The following is a 25,966-nucleotide window of genomic DNA, read 5'->3' on the forward strand; positions in this document are numbered from 1 at the left end:
TGGAGACTCCGAGTGCCCGGCCCGGCTCACGGGTTAACGGACGGTCACCTCTTCTCGAGGACAACCCCTCCCAACACTCCTGTCCTGGCACGAATCCTGGGCCAGAGCCTCAGCACAGGATGGAGCTGGGCCTGACCTTTGCCTTCACCCGAGTTAGGGACATCCCTGATGGCCCACAGAGGACGTGCCTCAGCACGGTCACCCCACTCGGGGCACTTATCTGGACCGGCAGGTATATCCTGGTCTGACTGCCAACCCTGCGCTGCCCAGCCCCCACCGCGAGCCGAGATGACGGACGGACGACGCAACCAATCAGAGCCAGGCCGTCAGGGTCGCAGGCGCAGTGGTGGAACACGCCCCCGGCGGCAGGACTTCCGGTCTGGGCAGAGGGGCTTCCGCCGCAGCGGCGCAGCGGATGGCCGAGCTCAGGGCCGCGCTCTGGGCTTCGCTCGCGGCTGCCCGCGCCCGGTTGCCGCGACTCGGCCCGCAGCCCTCACGCTGCGTCTCCTCGGCCACTGCCCGCGGCGCCGCCATGGAGCCGGCGCCCCGCTGGCTGGCGGGGCTGCGCTTCGACAACCGCGCTCTGCGCGCGCTGCCCGTAGAGACGCCGCCGGCCAGCCCCGAGGGCGCCCCCTGCGCGCCGCGGCTGGTGCCCGGGGCCTGCTTCAGCCGCGTGCGGCCCGCGCCGCTGCGCCAGCCGCGCCTCGTGGCGCTGTCGGAGCCCGCGCTGGCGCTGCTGGGCCTGGACGTGCCGCCCAGCGACGCCGCCGCCCGCGAGGCGTGCGAGGCTGAGGCCGCGCTCTTCTTCAGCGGCAACGCGCTGCTGCCGGGCGCCGAGCCCGCCGCGCACTGCTACTGCGGCCACCAGTTCGGCCAGTTCGCGGGGCAGCTGGGCGACGGCGCCGCCATGTACCTGGGCGAGGTGTGCACGGCGGCCGGCGAGCGCTGGGAGCTGCAGCTCAAGGGCGCCGGCCCCACGCCCTTCTCCAGGTGGGCCCCTCGCCGGGTGGGCCCCTCGCCGGGTGGGCCCCTCGCCGGGTGGGCGGGGCCGGGGCCTGGCGGTGGACGGCGCCCTGGAGGGGCTGCCCTGCGCGCTTCTCCAGGTGTGTACGTTGGGGCTGGGGACGTGCACATGTCCACAGAGGCCCTCCCCACCTGGGGGGGAGGGGGGAGTTGGAGAAGTTTGATCTGGGGAGCCGGAACATGGCGGGGAGCGGCGTCCTGGCAAAGCGAACAGCTCCCGAGGAGGCACTGAGGCCGAGGGGGTGGGAACAAGGTCTGTGGCCGCTGGTCCCCTCCCCTGCCGATCTCCTGCCACCGAGTGTCCCTGATCCCACAGAACTGGCAGCTGCCGACACTCCGTTCCCGTAAACATCCCAAGAACCTTGGAGTCAGTCCCACTTGTAGCTCTCATGTCTGCTGCGTTTCCAGCCGCCAGTGCTGCGAGTGGGGGGGGGACACTTGTCAGACAACCTCACAGGCAACACAGACTTCCCGAGGGCACCCAGCACACTTGGCACTTGTGGGCCAGCCTGTTGGGGCCCCGCAGTCAGGGGGCAGGGGCAGGTAACTTACAGGAGACCCAGAGGCACAGCACCTGGTCCAGATGCCAACAGCCTGACCCCCAGGGTGCCCTGGCTCTCAGTGCAGTGCTGACAGTCTGTTCTGCTCGTTTCCACTGAGCAGTTCATATGTTCACTCCATGTTTGTTAAATGCAAGTTAGACCTAAGTTGGTATTTTATGTTCAAAGAAATCCTGCAGGTGGGTCCAGCTGCTCCCCTTTCGTCCCCCAAGGACGAGCATGTCCCTCGTGCCCCACTGCCAGCAGCTCCATCTTACATTTTCAGAATAACTGGTCTGTTCTCTTCCTCCAGTCTCCAGACCTTTCTGTCTCTGAAGTTTCCTGAGTTGAGCTCGGCACCCCACCACCTCCCCCGAGCACCCTGCTTGGGCTGTCTGCACCAGAGGCTGGTGCAGGAGTTTCTGCCCCTTGGAAGGAGGTGTAAATACCTCTCATCCCGGGGCCTGCTCATTCTGTGAGCATCTTTAGGCTATCTCTGTTCACCCTGCTAATTTATTTTTGCCAGTTGTAAAGACAAACCTTTTCGTGAGAGTAATCTGCTGGGGGGTTGGTTTTTATATTGGAAGACTTGAGTTTTAAATCAGTTTCCAAATTTGAGGTCTGCCAGAACACTTTTTCCTTTGAAGGGAAGGAGTTACTCTGTTACTCAGGTTCACATGCCCTCCATGGGTCCTGGGGTCTCTCAAGCCCTAAGAGGCTGTGAGGAGCTTAAGGCCAGCTGCTGCTGGAGTTGCAGGTGTGTTTTGGGGCTGGGCAGGAGCTTCCTGCCTCCTCCTTCTTCCATGAGGGTTGGGATTTTAGGACAAGCCTCTCCTGGCAGGTAGAGAAGAGCTAGTCCTCAGCTGGCTCCATCCCATCAGCTCGGCTGGAACGGACTTGGGTGTGTAGGGGAAGGGACTGTGGTCACACGTCCTGTCGGCTCTGGGGCAGGGCTGCCCTGAGGCCTTGTATGCTTGCTGTGTAATGTTCTTCAAGTCTGGCTCCTGCTTTGGGAACCTTGCTCTAGGCAAGAAAACAAGCTGCTTGTTTTCAGGATCATTTCTTGCCAGACTCAAGATAGCTTGGTAGTTGTTCCTGCTGAACAACGTGAAATCTAGCCGGGCGGAGAGGGAACTCCCAAGGCCAGGGAGAGGTGGAATGACATTGAGGATGGATTGCCGTGACATGTTCACCCCAGAGACTAGGTGAGTGGAGTGCAGCTGTGGGCTGAGAGTCACACTGGCCAGAGACCTGGGGTGACCACCAGGCCTCATTTACAGAGGTGTTGTGCATATAGGGGACAAGCTGCTCTGCAGCCTGCAGAGCTCTGGGTGCTGGGTGGGCCTGGCTGCTGCCATTCACCTCCTGGGCCCCTCCCTGCAGGCCTGGGCTCAAGCACCCCTCCACTCACACTGGGCCCAGGTCTAACCCCTTCCTGACAGAGGACATGAGCAGCAGGTGCTGTCACCCTGCTGTGGTGTCCTGCCAAGTGAAGCAGCTGTGGAACTCATTATCTTCCCACACACCGTGCTTTGCCTAGAGGCCCTTCTCTCTAGCAGAGTGCTGGGACACTGCCGTCCTGGACCAGGCCAGGACCCCAGGCTTGACTCCCAGACGAGAATGTCCGAGCTCCAGTTGTCAGTGTGTTTTTGCTGGCTGGGACTCTTGGAGGTCAGAGTGTGCAGCCCTGCATGCTGTGAGGAGGGCTTGTGCAGGCCGGCTGCTCCTGCGTACTGCTGCCGCGTTCCTCTTCCAATTTAAAGCCAATTACAGTCTCTGGTCCAGCACAGAGGCAGCTGGGGGTCACCACTCCATTCTCACAACAAGTAAAGAGCTGAACAAACTGAGAAACAGCGACCTTCCATAGATCTGTAAAAGAAAAGAGGCCACAGTCAAAATGTCCCCAAAGTCGGAGCAGCCGGCAGACAGAGTCACGGCAGCAGAGCAGAAATCCTCACGGGGTCCTGGCCCTGTAATTGATGAATTACTGGAGGCTCAATGTAAACAACTCAGAAGCTCCAGGGAGACCTAGTCATAAGGGGCCCCCTATAGTGAATTTTACCTCCTGAAGTTCTACTAGCTTCTCACAGAGAATATTGGAGAAAAATCCCCTTGTGCTCTGGCAGGGGGATAGGAAAAGGAACCATTTGGAATACACTGTGCTGCTGTTAGATGCCTGCCTCAGGAAGCTTCACCCAGCACCCCCGCTGCTGGGGTTTTATTGGAGCCTGCCGGTGGGGGCGGAGGGTGAGGGGAATACCCAGCTGCAGCCCACTCTAGCCTGGTTGTCCTGCCTAAAGGAGAATACAGGGAGCCTATGGCACAGAGGCATACATAGGTCCACTACAAGACTGAGACCTAATTATAGGACTTAGAGCACTGCCCCAACCCCATACCTATGCCGTATCACCATATTGCTAAGGATCTATTTAAAACGGTTCCTTTTACCTAGTATGTCATGCCTGGCTATCAAGAAAAAATTATAAGACATACTAAAAGGCAAGAAACACTGTTGGAAGAGACAGAGCAAGCATCAGAGCCAGACTTAGGGTGGAGATACTGCAATTCTAAGACTGGGAATTTGAAACTATGATTAATATGCTAAAGGCTCTATTTATGGATAAGGTAGGCAACATGAAAGAATAGATGGGCATGGTAAGCAGAGAGATGCAAGTTCTCAGAAAACCAAAAAGAAATGCTAGAGATTTCTAACAACACAGAAATGAAGAATACCATAATGGGCTCATTAGTAGACTGGACGTAGATGAGGAATGAGTCTGAGCCTGAGGGTATCTCAGTAGAAACCCCCAAAGATGAAAACCAAAGAGAAAAAAGACAAAAAACAAAAACTATCAATAATTGTGGAAAAACTGCAAAAGAAGTAATTATGTAATGGGAATACCAAAAGGAAAGAGAGGAACAAGCATTTGAAACAGTAACAGGATTTCCCCAAATCATGTCAGACACCAAAGAGATCTAAGAGGTCTGAAGAACAGTACACAGGATGAGTCCTCCCCACACCAAGGGAGAGAGACCCAGCTACACCCAGGCACCCGTCCTGGGACATCAGAGGAGAATTCGATAACCTACATGAAATGGTCCGGTTTTGTGAAAGATGCAATTTATTTAAACTCACACAAGAAGAAATAGACAGTCTGAATAGGTCTGTATCTATTAAAAAAATTGGATAAACAATAACCTTCCAAAACAGAAAGCACCAGGCCTAAATAGATTCACTGGTGAATTCTACCAAACATTTAAGGAAGAAATTTGCCAATTTTCTGCAGGCTCTTTCAGCATTAGAAGCAAAGGGAGTACTTTCTGATCCATTTATGAGGAGAATCGTGGGAAGATGGTGGTGTGAGTAGTTCAGAGGAAATCTCCTCCCCAAAGCATATATATTTATGAAAATACAATAAATACAACTATTCCTAAAAGAGACACCAGTGGATACAGTACAACAGCCAGGATGCATCTACATCTGCGAGAACTCAGTATCACACGAAGGGGGTTAAGATACAAGCCACGGCCAGGTGGGACCCGAACGCCCCCCCACCCCAGAACCCAGCGGGAAGAAAGGAGTCAGAACAGGGAGGGAGTGAAAGCCCAGGACTGCTAAACAACCAGCTCTAGAAATCCGCACCCGGAGCACACACACAAGGTGCACGAGGTGCTGGATATTAGAGAAACGGAAAAACAAAACCTGTGGGCAGGTCCCCGCAACCAGCATCCCTGAGACAAAAGAAAAGCGAGTGCTTTCTGCAAGTCTTAAAGAGACAGGGACCCCATAGCTGGACGAAGTCATCCCGGCACACTTAGCCAGCAGCTGGGAGTTCCGGGGAACCTTAGGCGCCCTAAACCCCGGGGAGCCAGCGCAGCTCTGAAGCCCCTCACAGCACTAAGCAGCCTGCCAGTTGTTCCTCCAACTGGCGCGGACCCCGACACACTGGCCCAGTAGTGGGAGAGCGGCAGCACGTGCTGGGGGTGGCGGCACCAGAAGGGACTGGGAGCAGATCGCGTGCACCAGCGGCGCCAGAGGGGACCAGAAGAGGCTTGTGCAAGCCCGCAGCAGCGGCCACTCAACAGCCCAGGTGCGGCCCAAGCACACCGGTGGCAGTGGAGCCAGAAGAGCCCTGCACGCACGTGCAGTGGAGCCAGAGGGAGCACGCACGCTGCCAGCAGCCAACCGGAATCCCAGCCCAATGCACAGCCACCCGGGCCAGACCCAAAGGCCATTGCTGGCACAGCTGCCCGGTAGGCAGCTATCACAGAGGAGCGCACCTGGCGTGCCTGTCACTCCCCGCAGGGCTCCGCACTGCTCTGATGGACACCCCGCCCACAGCAGCTTAGGGGACTAACCCAGTGGCTGCTCCAGGAGTGCGGGTAACCGTCACAGGCAGCGGAGAAGGGCAAGGCATCCAGCAAGCAGGAACCGACTTTCTTCTCCCACCTGACACACCTGCAACCTGCCTACAGCCACCACTGTCCCCATGAAAAGGCAGAAAAATTTAGTCCAGTCCAAGATAGTTCAAACAACACCTGAGAAAGGATCTGCAGAGGCAGACCTAACCAGTCTCCCTGAAAAAGAATTCAAAATAAAAATCACAAACATGCTGACAGAGCTGCAGAGAAATATGCAAGAGCAGTGGGATGATGTCTGGAGGGAGATTACAGAAGTGAAACAAACTCTGGAAGGATTTATAAGCAGAATGGATAAGATGCAAGAGGCCATTGATGGAATAGAAACCAGAGAACAGGAACATATAGAACACACAGAGAGAGATAAAAGGATCTCCAGGAATGAAACAATATTAAGAGAACTGTGACCAATCCAAAAGGAACAATATCTGCATTATAGGGGTGCCAGAAGAAAAAGAGAGAGAAAAAGTGATAGAAAGTGTCTTTGAAGAAATAATTGCTGAGAACTTCCCCAAACTGGGGGAGGAAATAGTTGCTCAGACTATGGAGGCACACAGAACTCCCGAGAGATGGGACCCAAAGAAGACAACACCAAGACACATAATAATTAAAATGGCAAAGATCAAGGACAAGGACAGTATTAAAGGCAGCCAGAGAGAGTAAAAAGGTCACCTACAAAGGAAAACCCATCAGGCTATCATCAGACTTCTCAACAGAAACCCTACAGGCCAGAAGAGAATGGCATTATATACTTACTGCAATGAAACAGAAGGGCCTCGAACCAAGAATACTGTATCCAGCACAATTACCACTTAAGTATGAAGGAGGGATTAAACAATTCCCAGACAAGCAAAAGCTGAGGGAATTTGCCTCCTACAAACCACCTCTACAGGGCATCCTACAGGGACTGCTCTAGATGGGAGCACCCCTAAAAAGAGCACAGAACAAAACACCCAACATATGAAGAATGGAGGAGGAGGAATAATAAGGGAGAGAAATAATCATCAGACAGTGTTTATAACAGCTCAATAAGCGAGTTAAGTTAGACAGTAAGGTAGTAAACAAGCTAACCTTGAACCTTTGGAACCATGAATCTGAAGCCTGCAATGGCAATAAGTACATATCTTTCAATAATCACCTTAAATGTAAATGGACTGAATGCGCCAACCAAAAGACACAGAGTAATAGAATGGATAAAAAAGCAAGACCCATCTATATGCTGCTTACGAGAGACTCACCTCAAACCCAAAGACATGCACAGATTAAAAGTCAAGGGATGGAGAAAGATATTTCATGCAAACAACAGAGAGAAAAAAGCAGGTGTTGCAATACTAGTATCAGACAAAATAGACTTCAAAATAAAGAAAGTAACAAGAGATAAAGAAGGACATTACATAATGATAAAGGGCTCAGTCCAGCAAGAGGATATAACCATTATAAATATATATGCACCCAACACAGGAGCACCAATATATGTGAAACAAATACTAACAGAATTAAAGGAGGAAATAGAATGCAATGCATTCACTTTGGGAGACTTCAACACACCACTCACCCCGAAGGATAGATCCACCAGGCAGAAAATAAATAAGGACACAGAGGCACTCAACAACACACTAGAACAGATGGACCTAATAGGCATCTATAGAACTCTACAGCCAAAAGCAACAGGATACACATTCTTAAGTGCACATGGAACATTCTCCAGAATAGACCACATACTAGGCCACAAAAAGAACCTGAGTAAATTCCAAAAAATTGAAATCCTACCAACCAACTTTTCAGACCACAAAGGTATAAAACTAGAAATAAATTGTACAAAGAAAGCAAAAAGGCTCACAAACACATAGAGGCTTAACAACATGCTCCTAAATAATCAATGGATCAATGACCAAATTAAAGTGGAGATCCAGCAATATATGGAAACAAATGACAACAACAACACAAAGCCCCAGTGGGATGCAGCAAAAGCAGTCTTAAAAGGAAAGTATATAGCAATCCAGGCATATTTAAATAAGGAAGAACAATTCCAAATGAATAGTCTAATGTCACAATTATCGAAATTGGAAAAAGAAAAACAAATGAGGCCTAAGGTCAGCAGACAGAGGGACATAATAAAGATCAGAGAAGAAATAAATAAAATTGAGAAGAATAAAACAATAGAAAAAAATCAATGAACCAAGAGCTGGTTCTTTGAGAAAATAAACAAAATAGATAAGCCTCTTAATAAGCCTCTTGTTAAGAGAAAAAGAGAGTCAACACACATCAACAGAATCAGAAACGAGAAAGGAAAAATCATGATGGACCCCACAGAAACACAAAGAATTATTAGAGAATACTATGAAAACCTATATGCTAACAAGCTGGAAAACCTAGGAGAAATGGACAACTTCCTAGAAAAATACAACCTTCTAAGACTGACCCAGAAAGAAACAGAAAATCTAAACAGACCAATTACCAGCAACGAAATTGAATCAGTAATCAAAAAACTACCCAAGAACAAAACCCCCTGGGCCAGATGGATTTACCTCGGAATTTTATCAGACATACAGAGAAGACATTATACCCATTCCCCTTAAAGTTTTCCAAAAAATAGAAGAGGAGGGAATACTCCCAAACTCATTCTATGAAACCAACATCACCCTAATACCAAAACCAGGCAAAGACCCCACCAAAAAAGAAAACTACAGACCAATCGCCCTGATGAACATAGATGCAAAAATACTCAACAAAATATTAGCAAACCAAATTCAAAAATACATCAAGAGTATCATACACCATGACCAAGTGGAATTCATCCCAGGGATGCAAAGATGGTACGACATTCGAAAATCTGTCAACATCATCCACCACATCAACAAAAAGAAGGATAAAAACCACATGATCATCTCCATAGATGCTGAAAAAGCATTTGACAAAATTCAACATCCATTCATGATAAAAACTCTCAGCAAAATGGGAATAGAGGGCAAGTACCTCAACATAATAAAGGCCACATATGATAAACCCACAGCCAACATTATACTGAACAGCGAGAGGCTGAAAGCTTGTCCTCTGAGATCGGGAACAAGACAGGGATGCCCACTCTCCCCACTGTTATTTAACATAGTACTGGAGGTCCTAGCCACGGCAATCAGACAAAACAAAGAAATACAAGGAATCCAGATTGGTAAAGAAGAAGTCAAACTGTCACTATTTGCAGATGACATGATATTGTACATAAAAAACCCTAAAGACTCCACTCCAAAACTACTAGAGCTAATATCAGAATTCAGCAAAGTTGCAGGATACAAAACACAGAAATCTGTGGCTTTCCTATACACTAACAATGAACTAATAGAGAAATCAGGAAAACAATTCATTCACAATAGCATCAAAACGAATAAAATACCTAGGAATAAACCTAAGCAAGGAAGTGAAAGACCTATACCCTGAAAACTACAAGACACTCTTAAGAGAAATTAAAGAGGACACTAACAAATGGAAACTCATCCCATGCTCTTCTTGGCTTGGAAGAATTAATATCGTCAAAATGGCCATCCTGCCCAAAGCAATATACAGATTCAATGCAATCCCTATCAAATTACCAACAGCATTCTTCAATGAACTAGAAAAAATAGTTCAAAAATTCATATGGAACTGCCAAAGACCCCGAATAGCCAAAGCAATCCTGAGAAGGAAGAATAAAGAGGGGGGGATCTCGCTCCCCAACTTCAAGCTCTACTACAAAGCCACAGTAATCAAGACAATTTGGTACTGGCACAAGAACAGAGCCACAGACCAGTGGAACAGAACAGAGACTCCAGACATTAACCCAAACATATATGGCCAATTAATATATGATAAAGTAGCCATGGACATACAATGGGGAAATGACAGTCTCCTCAACAGATGGTGCTGGCAAAACTGGACAGCTACATGTAAGAGAATGAAACTGGACCATTGTCTAACCCATACACAAAAGTAAATTCAAAATGGATCAAAGACCTGAACGTAAGTCATGAAACCATAAAACTCCTAGAAAAAAACACAGGTAAAAATCTCATGGACATAAACATGAGTGACTTCTTCATAAACATATCTCCCTGGACAAGGGAAACAAAGGCAAAAATGAACAAGTGGGACTACATCAAGCTAAAAAGCTTCTGTACAGCAAAGGACACCATCAATAGAACAAGAAGGTATCCTACAGCATGGGAGAATATATTCATAAATGACAGATCCGATAAAGGATTGACATCCAAAAATAAAGAGCTCACACACCTCAACAAACAAAAAGCAAATAATCCAATTAAAAAGTGGGCAGAGGATCTGAATAGACACTTCTCCAAAGAAGAAATTCAGATGGCCAACAGACACATGAAAAGATGCTCCACATCGCTCATCATCAGAGAAATGCAAATTAAAACCACAGTGAGATATCACCTCACACCAGTTAGGGTGGCCACCATCCAAAAGACAAACAACAACAAATGTTGGCTTGGATGTGGAGAAAGGGGAACCCTCCTACACTGCTGGTGGGATGTAAATTAGTTCAACCATTGTGGAAAGCAGTATGGAGGTTCCTCAGAAAGCTCAAAATAGAAATACCATTTGACCCAGGAATTCCACTTCTAGGAATTTACCCTAAGAATGCAGCAGCCCAGTTTGAAAAAGACAGATGCACCCCTATGTTTATCGCAGCACTATTTACAACAGCCAAGAAACAGAAGCAACCTAAGTGTCCATCAGTAGATGAATGGATAAAGAAGATGTGGTACATATACACAATGGAATATTATTCAGCCATAAGAAGAAAACAAATCCTACCATTTGCAACAACATGGATGGAGCTAGAGGGTATTATGCTCAGTGAAATAAGTCAGGCGGAGAAAGACAAGTACCAAATGGTTTCACTCATCTGTGGAGCATAAGAACAAAGCAAAAACTGAAGGAACAAAACAGCAGCAGACTCACAGAACCCAAGAATGGACTAACAGTTACCAAAGGGAAAGGGACTGGGGAGGGTGTGTGGGAAGGGAGGGACAAGGGTGGGGAAAAAGAAAGGGGGCATTATGATCAGCATGTATAATGTAGGGAGGGCTGCGCAACACAGAGAAGACAAGTAGTGATTTTATAGCATCTTACTACGCTGATGGACAGTGACTGTAATGGGGATTGTGGGGGGGACTTGGTGAAGGGGGGAGCCTAGTAAACATAATGTTCTTCATGTAACTGTAAATTAATGATACCAAAATAAAAATAAGTAATAATAATAATAATAATAATAATTCATTTATGAGGTCAGTGTTACCCTAATACCAAATCAAAGACAATATAAGAAACTACAGACCAAAATCTCTGATGAACATAGATACATAGATAATCCTCAACAAAATAGCAGACTGATTCCAACAGTGTCTGAAAAGAATTATTATAGACTGTGACCAAATGGAATTTAGTCCAGATATGCACAGCTGGTTTGATACTGAAAAATTAATAAACATAATAGATCATATCAACAGGCTAAAGAAAGAAAATCCCATCAATACATGCAGAAAAAGCATTTGACAAGATTCAGTACCCTTTTAGATAAAGACTCAATAAAAGGCAGAATGGAAAGGAACTTCCTCAAACTGATAAAGACTATCTACAGAAAACCTAAGTCTTATCATCTCCTTAATGATGAGAACCTCAAAGCTTTCCCACTAAGATCAGACATTAGACAAAGATGTCTCTTCTCACCACTGCTTTTCAATATCATACTGAAGTCTTAGTTAATGCAGTAAGACAAAGAGGAAATTTGTAGGGAAATCTCAACAACAAAAAAGGAACCAAATAGCCAGTTATAACAAGGTTGTAGGATATAAAATTACTATATAAAATGCAATCACTATACTATATACCAGCAATAAACAATTGGAATCTGAAATTAAAACTATATTAGGACTCCAAAAATGAAATATTTAGTGTAAATCTAACAAAGTATGCTCAAGATCTGTATGAGGAAAACTATGAAACTGATAAAATATATCAAAAAACTAAATATAAAGATATTCCATGTCTACAGCTACGAAGACTCAGTGTCAAGATGTCAGTACTTCCCAACTTGATCTACAGATGCAGTACAGCAAGGTATTTTGTGGATATTGACAAACATTCTAAAATTTATGTGGAGAGGCAAGTGCCCCAGTGTGGCCAACGTGGTACCAAACAAGGTTGGAGAACTGACACTGCCTGTCTTCAAGCTTCACTTAAAGCTGCAGTAACCGTGGTGAAAGAACAGAGAGCCCAGAAATAGACCCACATAAATAGAGTCACCTTCCCTGCGGCAGAGGAGCAGAGACAGTCTTTTCAACAAGTGGTGCTGGAACAACTGGATGTCCACATGCGAAAAATGAACCCACTCACAGGCCCTACACCTTTCATGGAAATTAACTCAAAGTAGATCAAACATAAATGTAAAATACAAAAGTATAAAGCTAAAAGATGAAATAGGAGAAAACCTAGAGGACCTTGGGCATGGCAATAATGATTTAGATAAAAATATCTTTAGATAGATTTAGATAGATAAGCTGGTATTCAGTGAAGTTAAAACTTAGGCTCTGCAGAAGTCATTAAGACAATGAGAAAATCCATAGACGGGGAGAAAAATTTGCAAAGACATATCTAATAAAGGGCTATACCCCAAAATTGTATACCCCTCTAGAGACTCAAGAAGAAAACAGATACCTCATTTTAAAATGGGCCAAAGACCTGAACAGACATGACACCAAAGATACACACAGTTGGCAAATAAGCACGCAAGAAGAGGCTCCGCAGCCTGTGCCACCTGGGAAATTCAGGGTAAAAGCAGTGGGACCCCACCCACCACACACCTGCTGGCTGACCAAGGCCCAGGCCGCCCACAACACCATGTGCTGCCGAGGATGCGGGGCCGCAGGAATGCTCAGTCATTGCCGGGCGGGTGCAGAGTGGTGCAGCCACCTTGGGAGACAGTTTGGCAGTTTGTCACCACACTGAACAGACTCTTGCCATTCGATTCCAGTGGTCGCACTCCGTGGCATTTACCCAAAGGAGCTGAAACCTTACAGCTACACAAAAATGTGCACACAGACATTTACAGCAGCCTTACTCATAATTGCCAAGACGTGGAAGCAGCCGGGATGTCCCTCAGCAGCTGATGCAGAGAAAGCTGTGGTCCGTCCAGACAATGGGATGTTATCAGCACTGAAAAGAGATGGGCTCTGAAGCCAAGGAAAGACGTGCAGGAGCCTTAAACACATGTCACTGCATGAAAGAGGCCAGTTGGAAAAGGCTGCGGAGCGTGTGACTCCAGCTCTGTGACACTCTCGGAGGCAGTAAAGGACCAGTGGCGGCCAGAGGTCAGAGGAGGGGGTGATGACCGGGGGGAGCAGAGGGTTTTAGGGCAGGGAAGCTACCCTATGTGACACTGTGATGGTGGACACGCATCACACGTGTCCAAACCCACAGGACAAACACCACCAAGAGTGACCCTGATGGAGACTGGACGCCAGTGGTGGTGACATGTCAGTGTAGGTTCATGAGTTGTAACAAATGTCTGATCTGATGGAATATTGACAGTGGGGAAGGTCATATGTGTGGAGGGACAGGAGGTACATGAGAAAACCCTATACCTTCTGATCCATTTTTCTCTGAACCTAAAATTGCTCTGGAAAATAGAGTCTATTAAAGAAAAAAAAAATAGGCTTGGTGTAAAAAAAGGTTAAGGCCTACAAGGCTGTCCACCTCTTCCCCACTAGTGCTTCTGCTAAATAAATTCCTGAAACAGAATCGCAGGTTTGCAAGTGCGTGTGGGCCGGGACCTCGTAGAGGCTGACGTCGCCTTTGCTGTCCTTGGCGTCCGCAACAAGCCAGGGACGATGATGGGTGTTAGGTAAAGCAGACATTTTTATGACGATATTAGAGCTGCTTATGAGTTGTTTTTTAAAAGCCTACAGGGTGCTTTGAGTCCCTTCCATTAGCTGTCTTATCCTCTGTTGAATGGATGCCTGCCTAAGCACACAGTGACCTCTGTGTTTGATTCCAGACAGGCCGATGGTCGCAAAGTCCTGCGGTCAAGTATCCGGGAGTTCCTGTGCAGCGAAGCCATGTTCCACTTGGGGATCCCCACCACACGGGCCGGGGCCTGCGTCACATCCCAGTCCACCGTCATGCGCGACATGTTCTATGATGGTAATCCAAAATACGAACCATGCACGGTTGTGTTGCGTATAGCTTCCACTTTCCTAAGGTAATGCCAGGGCCCTTTGGCCTGCGTAATGCACTTGCTTTATCAAGTTGTAGGAAATCTGTGCTTTTGCGGCTGAGAAGCCTGGTGGAGGCAAATGTGCGTGCAGCCAGAAGCCGGCCCCTGCCCGGCCCGAGTGCAGGAGGGGCAGCCTGGCCACAGAGTAGATGCCTTGTGTCCCCCACAACAGGCCCTGGGCATTTTCTACGTCTGGAGTCCAGTCCTGACGTGAACACTTGTGCTGAGCCCTCTGTGCACCGTGCCAGGCCCTTGCTACCAGAGAGGAGGTGATGGAAGGCAGCCTGGTTAGCCAGTGTGTGGTTGGCCCAGGCAGCGGGTCCCCAAAGCACTGGTGAAGGGGGCAAGACCTCAGGCAGCCAGAGGGGCTGCCCAGACGTGGGGTCCTGGGAAGGGCCTGTGCCGAGCTGTTTCCTTGTAGCTTATGACAAGGAACTGCATCAAATTTCCCAAGAAAATGGCCTTACTTTGTCCTGTGAATAAGGGCTGCCCCATGCCTGCTGTGTCTGTCTGCTGCCTTTCTCACACCCCTGGTCACTGAGTCCCTTCCAGCTCCTGTCTTGTGAGCCTGTAAGTCTTTGATGTCCCCTTGATGTCACTAGCATCAAACATTTGTGTGGTACTGATTCCTGCCCCAGAGCTGTTGGGAAGCAGCTGCGGCGACCCTGTGGTTGTCTGTCCTGCAGGGCCGGGCTGACCTTGTCAAATGCAGCTGTCACCAGACCAGCCCCTGGGCCCCCCACACCTGAGGCTAAGGTCCCTGGCTTTCTCTTGTTCTCTGGAGGATGGGAGGAGCCAGGGAAGGTATCTACCTCATATAGGAGACTCCACAGCGGCACTCCTGGCCTTTTGACCAGATTGTTCTTTACTGTGGGCCATGCCGTGCCTTGTGGGGTGTTGGGCAGCCTCTTGGCCCCCACCCACTGGTTGCCAGTAGTAACCCCAGTCATAACAACCAAAAACGTCCCCAGCGTTGCCTCAGGTCCCCTAGGGTGGAGACCTGCCAACCACCACAGGCAGTACGTGCAGTAAAGCCGACCCTGCCCGTCACCCACTGTAGGCTGCTGGTGACCGACGTGCCCCTTGGTGTGGGACAGCACAGACCCTTCTTGTCCTGGTGAGTCGGGCAGGTGTAGCAGTTCCTGGCTGCATGGAAGTGACCTGAAGTGTCTGAAAGGCTAGTAACATTTTTGTCTGTTAATTAAATCAATGTGTTCTTTCCTCTGTAGGCTGAGACCTAGCATCCAGACCCTCCTTTTTTGCAAGTGGGTGGAGTTGTTTTAACTTGTTGAAAACTTGGGTCTTCCCTCCAGGTTTGGGTCCTTTGAGATTTTTAAGCCTGCAGACGAGCACACAGGGCGCTCCGGCCCCAGTGTGGGGAGAAACGACATTCGAGTGCAGATACTGGACTATGTGATTGGCACCTTTTACCCGGAAATCCAGGCTGCTCACGGCGGCCACAGCGTGCAGAGGAATGCCGCCTTCTTTCGGGAGGTAAGTGGGGCTGCTCCCCACCCCAACCCGCAGACAGTTGCCTGGCCCCTGCCCTCCCCCACCTGCCACTGAAGACACCGTCTTTTTGGCTGGTGGACACACATGGGTTCTCACCGTGCCCTCCTCAGAGTCAGCACCCTGTCCCAGACCTTCACCTCTCCCTGGCTGTGACCAGGGCTGACTTCTTGCAAACGTTTGAGGGTCGGGGGTCCTGGGACAAACCCAAGGGTCCCTTTGTTCTAGCGGCATTTGTGGGGCCCTGGCCAACGGGAGAACTTTGGAGGGAAGGGCCCCACTTGGGGAGCCTGAGTGCTGGTGGGGCATATGCTCGCAGGGGCCCCAGCCACGCATACCTGGTCCAGACCAGTCTCAAGCTGGGGGAGATGCTGGCTGCCCCGGGTTGTGTCTGGGTCCAGCCCAGAACTGTCAGGTGTGGCCCCCACCCAGCGGGTCGTGCGGACATCCCACGCATGACACCCTGTTTGTTGTGGCATCAGTGAATAGAAGCAGAGGAGAGGGTGGGGCAGCATTCCTTCCATCAGAAGCGGACGCCGAGTCAATGTCTGTGGGGCCGCAGCAGCCACACTGTTTCTTTCCATCTCTCGCATGGGCCTGGGCCTGGGCCTGAGAACGTGAGTGCAGGGCTCAGCTCCCCTGAGGCGGGTCACCTGGCAGGCTGCTCTGCCTCGGAGCCTCGTCTCTTCATCAGAGGCTGAGAAGACAGTACCGCCTGGTTCCTGGCAGAGGTGTGGTGCTGGGTGGCAGGAGCCCTTGGGAGCAGCCCTGCGTCCTGCAGGCCCTTGCTTTCCCGGGCTCCGCGTGTCCCTGAGGCTGTAGTCACGCTGCAGCGGGGTCGCCTCGTCTGGGTGCATGGGCCACCTGAGCCTCTTCCCTGGCAGCCTGCAGCGTGAGGCACCGCTGCCTGGAACTAGGGCAGCTTTGCCTGACAGTGTGGCAAGTCCCTTGTTTCTTCATGGTCATCATTGGGCCCGAGTCTCAGGCGGCAAGGTTCCCTCATTTTTTTGGTTTGGGTGAAACAAATTTGTGAGTATATAAAACAGACAGCTAGGGTATGTGGACATGAGAGCCTGTGTGCATCAGGCTCATCCAAAATTCTCTTTTTACTTCTTGACTCTTGTCGAGTGTTCTCCCCCGTGGAAGTCTCTGGAGAACAAGGACCACTTTGAGAAACAGCCAACTCAGTGGGGGAAGAGCGAGGGGCGGGGGTCAACCAGGGCCCATCCTACCGCAGGTGACGCGCCGCACGGCCCGGATGGTGGCTGAGTGGCAGTGTGTTGGCTTCTGCCACGGCGTGCTCAACACGGACAACATGAGCATCGTGGGGCTCACCATTGACTACGGGCCCTTCGGCTTCATGGACAGGTGGGCCCCACGCAACCCCGCTGCCCCTCCAGGGACACCGCCCCAGAACCAGCAGGGCGGGGTCCTCAGCGGCGTGAGCATCACGCTCCCTTCTCAGCAGGGCCTGTTCAGCCATGCGCAGGGGCACAAGCACCCTGGAAGGTTTCGAGCAGAGAAGTGGCATTTTTAAAGGGACCCTCCACTTCTGGGTTAAAAAGAGGAAAGGGCAGGAGCAGGCAGTGTGCCAGGGCCATGACCTGGGGGGCAGCCGAGGACGGTGGCTTCCCTGTGCTTGGGGCAGCCTCGGGGCAGAGAGGGCCGAGAGCGGCCACAGGTGCCTGAGCCAGGAAGGCAGGGGTGCAGTGGGCCCACAGGTACAGCCTTGGGGCACCCCAGACAGTCTCCTCACCTGTGTGGCAGGTACGACCCCGACCACGTGTGCAATGCATCTGACAACACTGGGCGCTACTCGTACAGCAAGCAGCCTGAGGTGTGCAAATGGAACCTGCAGAAGCTGGCCGAGGCCCTAGAGCCCGAGCTGCCCCACGAGCTGGGCAAAGCCATCCTGGCCGAGGAGTTTGACACCACGTTCCGTAGGCACTACCTGCAGAAGATGCGCCGGAAGCTGGGCCTCGTGCGGGCCGAGCGGGAGGAGGATGGGGCCCTGGTGGCCAAGCTCCTGGAGACCATGCACCTGACCGGTGAGTGGGCGCAGTGCACGTGCCACCCAGGGCTCAGCATTCCCGCTGAGGTAAAATGTGACAAAACCTGCCCTTTTAACTATTTCTCACTGTACCTTTAGTGGCATTAGCTACACGTGTGCTGGTGACCATCCCCACCACCCGTCTCCAGAACTTCCTCAGCCTCCCCAACGGGATCTCTGTCCCCACTGAACGGGCCCCTGGCCCCCGTGGAGGGAGCCTCTCCGCCCCTCATGAGCGGTCCCCCCGTGTCTGTCCTTCTGTGACTGGCGCACTCTGCTGAGCAGTTGTCGTCTGTGCCGTAGCAGGTGTCAGCAGGCCCCCCTTTCAGGCTGAACAGTAATCCGCACGCAGGCTGTTTCTGCCCTGTAGCCGTTGTGCACGCTGCTGCTGTAAAAACACACATACCAAGTACCTGAGTCTGTTCGCACCTCCTGCTGGGTGGACGTGTAGCAGGATTCTGGGTCCTGTTTACCTTCCCAGTTGCTCTAGTGGGAGCTTCTAGGACTGTGTTGAAGAGGAGTGGCTGACGTGGAAGCCCACCTGTTGTCCCTCACTGCTGAGTGTGGTGGTACCTGTAGCCTTTTTCATATGTGGCCCTTACCAGATTAAGGACATTTCCTTCTATTCCTAGTTTGATTGTTTTTCCCCTTCGGTACCAGTTAAGATGATCACATTGTTCTACTCCTAATTCATACTCCGCCTTAGTCAACTTGAATGGCTGTAATAAACCAGACTGGGCAGCTGAACCCAGTGCTGGAGGCCACAAGGTGCCAGGTGGGCAGCTCATTGGTGAGGCTCTCGTGGGTCCCAGAAGGCAGTCTTCCTGCTGCGTCCTCACAGGGTGAGCAAGATGCTCACGTCTCTCCCTGCCAAGGGCTCCAGTCTGTATTTGCAAGGGGTGTTGGTGTTTTTTTCTTGTGGTGTCTTTGGCTTCAGCAAAAGCAATGCCGGTGTCATAAAATGTGTCGGCCAGTGTTCCCTCCTGCTGTTTGCAAGAGTTTCGAGTAGGATTGTTGTTCTTTAAATGGTTGGTGCAGGTCACCAGTGCCACCATCTGCTTTTAACGTTTTCTTCATTGGGAGGTTTTCATCTGATTCAGTCTCCTTATTATGGGACTGTTTTGATTTTGTTTCTGTCATTTGTTTCTAGGAGTTTGTTTATGTCATCTGACTTACCTGTTGGCATAAATCGCTCATAGTATTCTCCTGTCATTTTCAGCTTCATTCCATTGTGGCTAGAAAAGATAACAGGCTTTTTAAAAGTAGTAAGATTTCTGTTATGGTCTGAAGTGTGGTCTGTCATGGAGACTGTCCCGTGTGCACTCGAGAAGACCGTGGCTCCACAGCTTCAGCAGTGTCCAGGTGGCCACTCAAAGTGGGGCGGCATCTCCGGCTCCTGTTCTTGGACTGGTCTGTTTACTATGTGTACTTTGGTGCTCCTTCGGTACCTGCCTATAACTGTTACATCTTCTTGAAGAACCGACTCTTGCTGTTCTCTTTTGTCTTTTAGAAGCTTTTAATTTACAGACAAAATATACTGCTATTAGTATAGCCACCTGCTCTCTTTAAGTTACTATTTGTGAGGGGTATTTTCTTCCATCCTTTCACTTCAGACAGAAATTGAAAGTATCTTACAGTGTGTAGTAGACCCCATCTTTTTGGTTAATCCATCTGCCAATCTCTGCTTTCTGACTGGAGAAATTAACCCGTTTACCTTGAAGTGATTACCATTAAGGGTCTCTGCCACTTCGCTTTGTTGTTTCACACCCTTGCAGTGTCTTGTTCTCTGTGTTTAGTTGATTGTTCTGTGGAGTCAAGGTGTCAGCCCCCTTCTCACTCTGTGTATGTATCTGGGTGTCTTCTCAGGGTCACAGTGGCAGTGTGTCTGCACAGGTCAGGCTGTGGGCCTCAGTACCTGCTGTGTGCTGACCCCTGGGCTGGCTGAGCTTTGGGGGCTTTTTGCAACTCTGCTACTCCTGAAGTGGGCAGTGGTGAGGCCAGGGCTGACCTGTGCCCTCACCATATTTACCCATTTCACAGACAAAGAAGTGGGCTTGGAGTGACGTTAGGTTCAGAGCGGCAGCTGAGCCGGGTGGCAGATGGGGGGCTGCAGAATGGGCTGGAGAGCAGGGGTCAGGAGTCCTTGGACGCAACACTGAGCAGGCCTCCACATTGGGCAGGCAAGCATGTTGGTCTGGTGACTAGGCGGGGGTATGCAGGGCGCACAGGACCTGGGCCTGCCAGCAGTGGCCTGAGCAGCTGTGATTGCAGGCGCTGACTTCACCAACACCTTCTCCCTGCTGAGCTCCTTCCCAGCCGGGCCACAGTCTCTGGGCCTGGACGAGTTCCTGACCGCGCTGACCGCACAGTGTGCCTCCCTGGAAGAGCTGAGGCTGGCCTTCCGGCCCCAGATGGATCCTCGGTAGGTATTCAAACTTTGCTTCCTTGGAATTTGGTTCCAGAAAGGGAAGAACATTGAGAGTGGAGCATATAGGGGAAAGTGCACGTTGGTGAATGTTGGTGACAGGTTAGCTGGGGCCCCTGGGGGCACAGATGGCTGCTCCACGGCCAGAACAGGGGTAGCCAGGTTCCTGTCCCTGCAGCACTGAGGCCCACTGGTTAGAGGGACAGTGATGCTGGCACTGGCTGGGGGCAGTCCTGGGACAGTTTCCCACAAGGTTTCCAACCAGACTGTACCATCTCTCATTGGGAAGAGCCCACCGTGTCCCAAGGGTGCGACCACATTCAGGATAAAGCACAGGAAGCATTAAGTAAGTTATACATTTGCTAAACAAGCCAGCAAATCTTGGTCAGGTAGGAATTTAATGTGACGTACAAGGGATGGGCTGATGGCCCCCAGGAGACAGAAAGACCAGCTGGACGCAGAGCCAGTATCACTGGGGAAGGGGTGCTGGGGACTGTTCAGGTCCCCGGGCCCATCTGGAAGTGGGGAAGAACCCAGGCCTATGTCACATGGGAGGAACTGATAGCAGTGACCTTCTGGGGAGGTCCCTACCCACTCAACAGGACTACCTGTCAGCTTGTGGCATCTGCCCCATCACGTGGATGGGCTGCCACAGAATAAGGGTGGTGAGGTGTCCACGCCCGCGTCATCGGCTGGTTCTGGGCTCGCCCCCTGGTGGGGTTGTAGAGCCACCGAGGACATTGCCTCCAGCTCCAGGCTGAGATGGGTGTCATTCCAGACGCCTGGCGGTCCTTCCCAGAACACTGCCCGCGGCCGGCCATGGGGACATCATGGCCTCATGGACACACCTCCTACGGTCCCTCGGCACAGGCAGCTCTCCATGATGCTGATGCTGGCGCAGTCGAACCCGCAGCTCCTGGCACTCATTGGCACCCGGGCCAACCTTACCAAGGAGCTGGAGCGTGTGGAGCAGCAGTCGCGACTGGAGCAGCTGAGTCCAGATGCGCTGCTGAGCAGGAACAGGGCCCACTGGGACCTCTGGCTCCAGGAGTACAGGTGAGGCCAGCCACAGCTGGGGTCAGCTGACTGCCTGTACCACAGTCTCCCCACAAGGTGGCTGCACAAATGCCAGAGGGGTGGGGCTCGGGTGTGATTGCAGAGCCCGGCTGGAGAAGGACCGAGAAGACGCAGGCGGGGATGCTGCCTGGCAGGCCGAGCACATGAGTGTCATGCACGCCAACAACCCCAAGTATATCCTGCGGAACTACATGGCCCAGAACGCCATTGAGGCTGCCGAGAATGGGGACTTCTCAGAGGCAAGCACAGCAGGCACTGCCGCCCGTGGGTCCTGCAGCAGGGGTGGCCCCGGGTGGGAAGGGCATCCCTAACATGGCCTTTCGCAGGTGCAGCGGGTGCTGAAGCTGCTGGAGGCCCCCTACGCCAGGGATGGGGACACAGCCCAGGTGCTGGAAGCCACAGAGCTTGGGGAGGCGAGTGGAGCAGCTGGTGGGCAGCACCCCTACAGCAGCAAGCCCCCACTCTGGGCTGCAGAGCTGTGTGTGACATGATCCTCGTAACTGCCGTGGAGGTCCCACACCAGAGGCCCCCAGGCCCCGAGTCCTGCTGAGTCCATGAGGTGGTCCCCAGCTGCTGGGGACAGCCCTCCATGCCCACCTCTCCATGACGGCAGAGATGCCCAGTCAAGACCTGACCCGTCTGTGTCTGATGCGGACTCGGCAGCCTACCCCACATGCTCCCTACAAAGAGCTACTTTGCACAAGGGCAGAGCCCGGCTGGTGGATGGGGGAGGGGTGACCTGGCTTGACCCCCTTGCCACCTGGGAAGGGCTGAAGATAGCCCCTAAATAAAGCAGCTTCCTGCCCCATCTGTGTGTCCTGCCCCCTCCCTCCCCGCAGTAGCTCATGCCCGCTCACACCTGCGCGCGCGGCCCCTCAGGCATCCTGGTAGTAGTTGTTGAAGTTGATGCGCAGCAGGAAGTCCTCCAGGTGGGGCTGGTAGCCCCTGTTCACCAGCTTGGTCACCACTGGGGGTGGGGAGGGGGGTCCAGTCAGCACCTGCCCCGCCCGCGCCCGCCCCGCCCGCCCCGCCCCGGGAGCATCACCTTTGAAGAGGAAGTGGGAGTAGTACTTGAAGGCGCTGTACGACTGCTGCATGAGGGCGAAGTTGGGGTGCTCAGCGCCCCGGGGGCCGACTGGGCCCCAGGGCCGGGACATGAGCTGGCTGCGGAACTTGAGGACCAGGCTGAAGAGGCTGCGGATGACGTTCATGACGGGCGCCGCCCGCTCCGTCAGCAGGCCCCTGCGGGCAAGGCGCTGCGTGGGGGCCCGGCGGCGGCAGGCGCACGCCGCGTGGGCGCCCACCCGGGCCGCCCCGCCCCGCGGCGGCGCCGGCCTCACCTGAACACAGCCTTGTGCAGGTACTCGGCATGGGCGCGCCGCACCTCCTCAAGGTCGCCCGCCGCGGCCAGCCGGGCCCGGAACTCACACCAGGTGACGTGCAGTATCTGGCTGGCCACGTAGCCCTGGATGACCCTCACGAAGTGCTGCATCTCGTGCTTGAACAGCTGCAGCTGGCGGAACTGCGCGGAGCCGCCCGCATGGCTCACGAGCGCTGCGCGGGGGGCGGGGGGGCGGGCCGGTCAGCACGGGCCGCGCGCGCAGCGGGTGCTCGGGCCCCAGCCGGGCCTCACCTGTGCGCTTGAGGTGGAAGCAGACATCCTTGAGCGTCCACATCATGAGCCTCAGCTGCAGCAGGAAGGAGAAGATGCCGCTGTACCTGCTCAGGCTGCTGTCGGTGACCACGACGTTGAGGGGCCAGTCCACCTGCCGGGAAGCCGGCTCAGCGCGCGCCCTCGGGACGGACCCCGCCGCGCCCGCACGGCAGGCCCTGCTGACCTGGTACCTGAGCTCCAGGCAGCTCAGTACATCGGGGGCGTTGGGGGCGAAGGCCTCCGGCAGGAACTTGAGGGCGAAGGAGAGGTTGGCGGCCAGCGGGCTGTCGCCGTGCAGGCTGTGCTGCAGGGCCTTGCTCAGCGCGGAGTTGAGCACCAGCGGGGTGAGGAGCTCCCCCGGCGTCTGCCCCGCCCCCAGCTGGAAGGGAGAGGCCCAGGCGTCGGCACGGGGCCCAAGGGCACGGCCAGGGCGCCGCACACCCCACGGCCCGCCGCCCGCGGCCACCTTCTCGAACAGCAGGTCGCTGAGGGACTGGGCGAACTCCCCGTCCTCCATCAGCAGGAAGTGCCGCAGCGCCTCGAAGTGCGCGTCCAGGCGCAGCTCCACGAAGAAGTAGTCCACGGCAGCCTTGTTCACCAGGGACACGCTGCAGGAGTGGAGGGGGGGGGGGGGGGGCGGGGCCTCGGGGGCGGGGCCTCGGGGGCGGGGCCTCGGGGGCGGGGCCTCGGGGGCGGGGCCTCGGGGGCGGGGCCTCACTGGGCGGCCAGCGGGGCGGTGACCGAGTGCTTCATGAGCACAGCCAGGGGCAGCAGCTCGCTCAGCTGCACCGCGGTCTCGTCTGCATCCGACTGAACCCGGGGATCCTCAGGCAGCGGGAAGGCTCGGGGAAGCCCGTGGTGCAGAAGGTGGGCAATGGGAGGCTCCGCTGCAGGGCGACACGCACCACTACAGCACCCCGCCGACAGGCAGGCCGAGCCCCCACGCGCCCGCCGCAGCCCCCCGCAGCCCCCCGCCCCACTCACACATAGCCTCGTAGCTGTCCGGGTATGGCTCCAAGCGGTACTGCCCCGCCAGACCTGCCAGGTAGGCCTGCTCCCGGTCCCAGCGCTGGGCCGCCGCCACTGCCGCCTCCCCAAGGCCGGGGCTGCTCGCCACACCTTCCTAAGACCAGCCAGGCTCAAGGGACCCGCCCTTCCCTCATGGATGAGGAAGGCAGGGCAGGTGGGGTCCCCCACATGCTTCCGATCCCGGAGGGACGGAGCCCTCGCTGCCCACACAAGGCCGGGCGGGGGGCGGGGACACACTCCCCTGACCCCGCCCCCACCCCGCCATGTCTGCTCTGACCTGCGAGCTTGGAGGGTGGCTTGGAGAGAGGTCCTCAGTGTCCCCACTCCTCCCTAAGTGGCACAAATGAGGGAGGGGGCCTCAGGACCAAGGGCCTGCTGTAGGATGGTGCCTCCAAAATCCCCAGGGCAGACCTAACAGCTTTCCTCCCTCCCCACCACCCCCCTTAGGCCCCCAGACACCCCCGGACAGGACAGGGCTGTTCTGTGTCCCACTGACCTGGCTCCTCTGGTGTGCCGTCTGCCAGAGACCCCAGTGCAGCCACAGCAGACAGGCAGTCCTGGAGGCCACCCTCCCCACGGCTGGAGCTGGCCTCCTGAGGCAGGCAGCTGCCTGAAGTGGCCTCCTGAGGTGGCCACGGCTCCTGATCCTGGCCAGGGCTCTGGGCTCCCAGGCCGAGGCCTGACTGGGACGCACGGTCAGCGGGACTCTGCCGGGGCCTGGGCGCGTCAGGTGGCGCTTCCCCTGGGGGTGCCCCCAGCATCACGTGGGACTGAGATACATGTCCATGGACATTCCACCGTGGCCGGGAGGGGGCCACATCCCACACGTTCTCCCCAACCCTGATGCTGGCATCAGACACGTGTCCGTGGACATTCCACCGTGGCCGGGAGGAGGGCACATCCCACACATTCTCCCCAACCCTGATGCTGGCATCAGACACGTGTCCGTGGACATTCCACCGTGGCCGGGAGGAGGGTACATCCCACACATTCTCCCCAACCCTGATGCTGGCATCAGACACATGTCTGTGGACATTCCCCCGTGGCTGAGAGGGGGCTATTCTGGAAGCATAACCCCCTGTGGGAACATCACCCTCTGACATGTGCCCAGGGAGCTGCCCCGTGGCCTGGCTGCTCCACTGCTGGGGGGAGTTGTCCTGGGGGTACTGTGGGGAGGGCAGAGTCACCTGCCTGTCTGGGACACATGTGCCCAGCTGCATATGAGTGTCCCTCCACAGCTGCTGCCCCTCGCTGCCCAAATCACCTCCTACAATCTGGAGGGACCCTGGGGAAGCCGAGGCAGCTACAACCGGCCTCAGAATGGTTCTGAAATCATACTCCTGTGGCCCAGCTGGCCCTGTGCCTGCTGCTGCAGGCAGAGCCAAGGGTGGCAGGTCTGAGCCGATGGTCCAAAGCGCCTCCTCCAGGACAGGGGCCCTGCTGGTGTGTGAAGAGTGCTCAGCCCACTCGTCTGTGGGCAGGAAATCCTGGATGTGGAGGCCTGCAGAGAATGGCCCAGGCCCCTCCGCCTGCCCTGGACCCATGCCGCAGGCACCTGGGGCTGGAGACCCAAGGGGCTGTGACGTAGGCGTGCACAGGCTACCCTGGGCAGCCGGGAGCTGCTCTGCATGCCCCCAGTCACAGCTGCTGCCTCCATCTGGGTGTTCAGGGCCTGGAAACAAGGCCTGAGACACAAGTACATATTGGTCCTCCAGTGATCTGGTCTGCCCCCCAAATTCAATTCTGCCATCAGCACCAAAACCCAAGTGGGGGGCTGTGGGGACACAGGCCAGCCTGAAACCTGTACCTCCAGGCAGCACCCACCTTGGGCTTCCGCTTACCCACCCTGGACCTGCCAGCAGCCCTCACCTGGGAGCCTGCACCCGAGGCATTGGCTAACGGCTCTGGGGACTCCCCATCAGGCACGTCCTTCAGCATGGCCTGAAGTTCAGTCAGCAGAACATGGGGCTGA

At 53.7% G+C, this 25,966-nt stretch overlaps 2 protein-coding genes across 7 annotated transcripts in view; one reads left to right on the forward strand and one right to left on the reverse strand.

The window, feature by feature from the left end:
* Positions 1–22,119, forward strand: SELENOO (selenoprotein O). 2 transcript variants are annotated; one of them, XM_073214098.1, is made up of 9 exons: positions 85–990; positions 14,032–14,235; positions 15,564–15,744; positions 16,997–17,127; positions 17,527–17,807; positions 20,081–20,231; positions 21,105–21,290; positions 21,394–21,550; positions 21,638–22,119. In XM_073214098.1, exons 1-9 carry the CDS (start codon positions 416–418, stop codon positions 21,809–21,811), a joined length of 2,040 nt encoding a protein of 679 aa, XP_073070199.1. In that variant the 5' UTR covers positions 85–415; the 3' UTR covers positions 21,812–22,119. The 2 variants fall into 2 exon arrangements, with proteins under 2 accessions (XP_073070200.1, XP_073070199.1); XM_073214099.1 differs by lacking the exons at positions 21,394–21,550; positions 21,638–22,119 and having other exon boundaries at positions 1–990; positions 21,013–21,203.
* TUBGCP6 (tubulin gamma complex component 6) overlaps positions 20,614–25,966 on the reverse strand; it is a 22,072-nt gene continuing 16,719 nt past the window's right edge. For 3 of the 5 annotated variants that reach the window (XM_073214088.1, XM_073214087.1, XM_073214091.1), the window contains 12 exons: positions 25,864–25,935; positions 24,491–25,679; positions 24,272–24,324; positions 23,950–24,088; positions 23,684–23,852; positions 23,432–23,573; positions 23,150–23,344; positions 22,945–23,077; positions 22,652–22,865; positions 22,357–22,553; positions 22,175–22,278; positions 20,614–21,353 (listed from right to left, as the gene is read on the reverse strand). In XM_073214088.1, the coding sequence (XP_073070189.1) occupies positions 22,187–22,278; positions 22,357–22,553; positions 22,652–22,865; positions 22,945–23,077; positions 23,150–23,344; positions 23,432–23,573; positions 23,684–23,852; positions 23,950–24,088; positions 24,272–24,324; positions 24,491–25,679; positions 25,864–25,935 (2,595 nt within the window). In that variant the 3' untranslated portion in view covers positions 20,614–21,353; positions 22,175–22,186. Of the gene's footprint in view, positions 21,354–22,174; positions 22,279–22,356; positions 22,554–22,651; positions 22,866–22,944; positions 23,078–23,149; positions 23,345–23,431; positions 23,574–23,683; positions 23,853–23,949; positions 24,089–24,271; positions 24,325–24,490; positions 25,680–25,863; positions 25,936–25,966 lie in introns of those variants that run through there. The other 2 variants (XM_073214090.1, XR_012121684.1) reach the window with 2 other exon arrangements.

The sequence above is a fragment of the Manis javanica genome, chromosome 10, assembly GCF_040802235.1.
Source record: "Manis javanica isolate MJ-LG chromosome 10, MJ_LKY, whole genome shotgun sequence".
Lineage (NCBI taxonomy): Eukaryota > Metazoa > Chordata > Mammalia > Pholidota > Manidae > Manis > Manis javanica.

Coding starts and splice junctions, on each gene's coding strand:
- SELENOO (XM_073214099.1), top strand. CDS start 416: ATGGCCGAGCTCAGGGCCGCGCTCTGGGCTTCGCTCGCGGCTGCCCGC. Junction 991..14,031: donor GGCCCCACGCCCTTCTCCAG/GTGGGCCCCTCG, acceptor GTTTGATTCCAG/ACAGGCCGATGGTCGCAAAG. Junction 17,128..17,526: donor CCCTTCGGCTTCATGGACAG/GTGGGCCCCACG, acceptor CCTGTGTGGCAG/GTACGACCCCGACCACGTGT.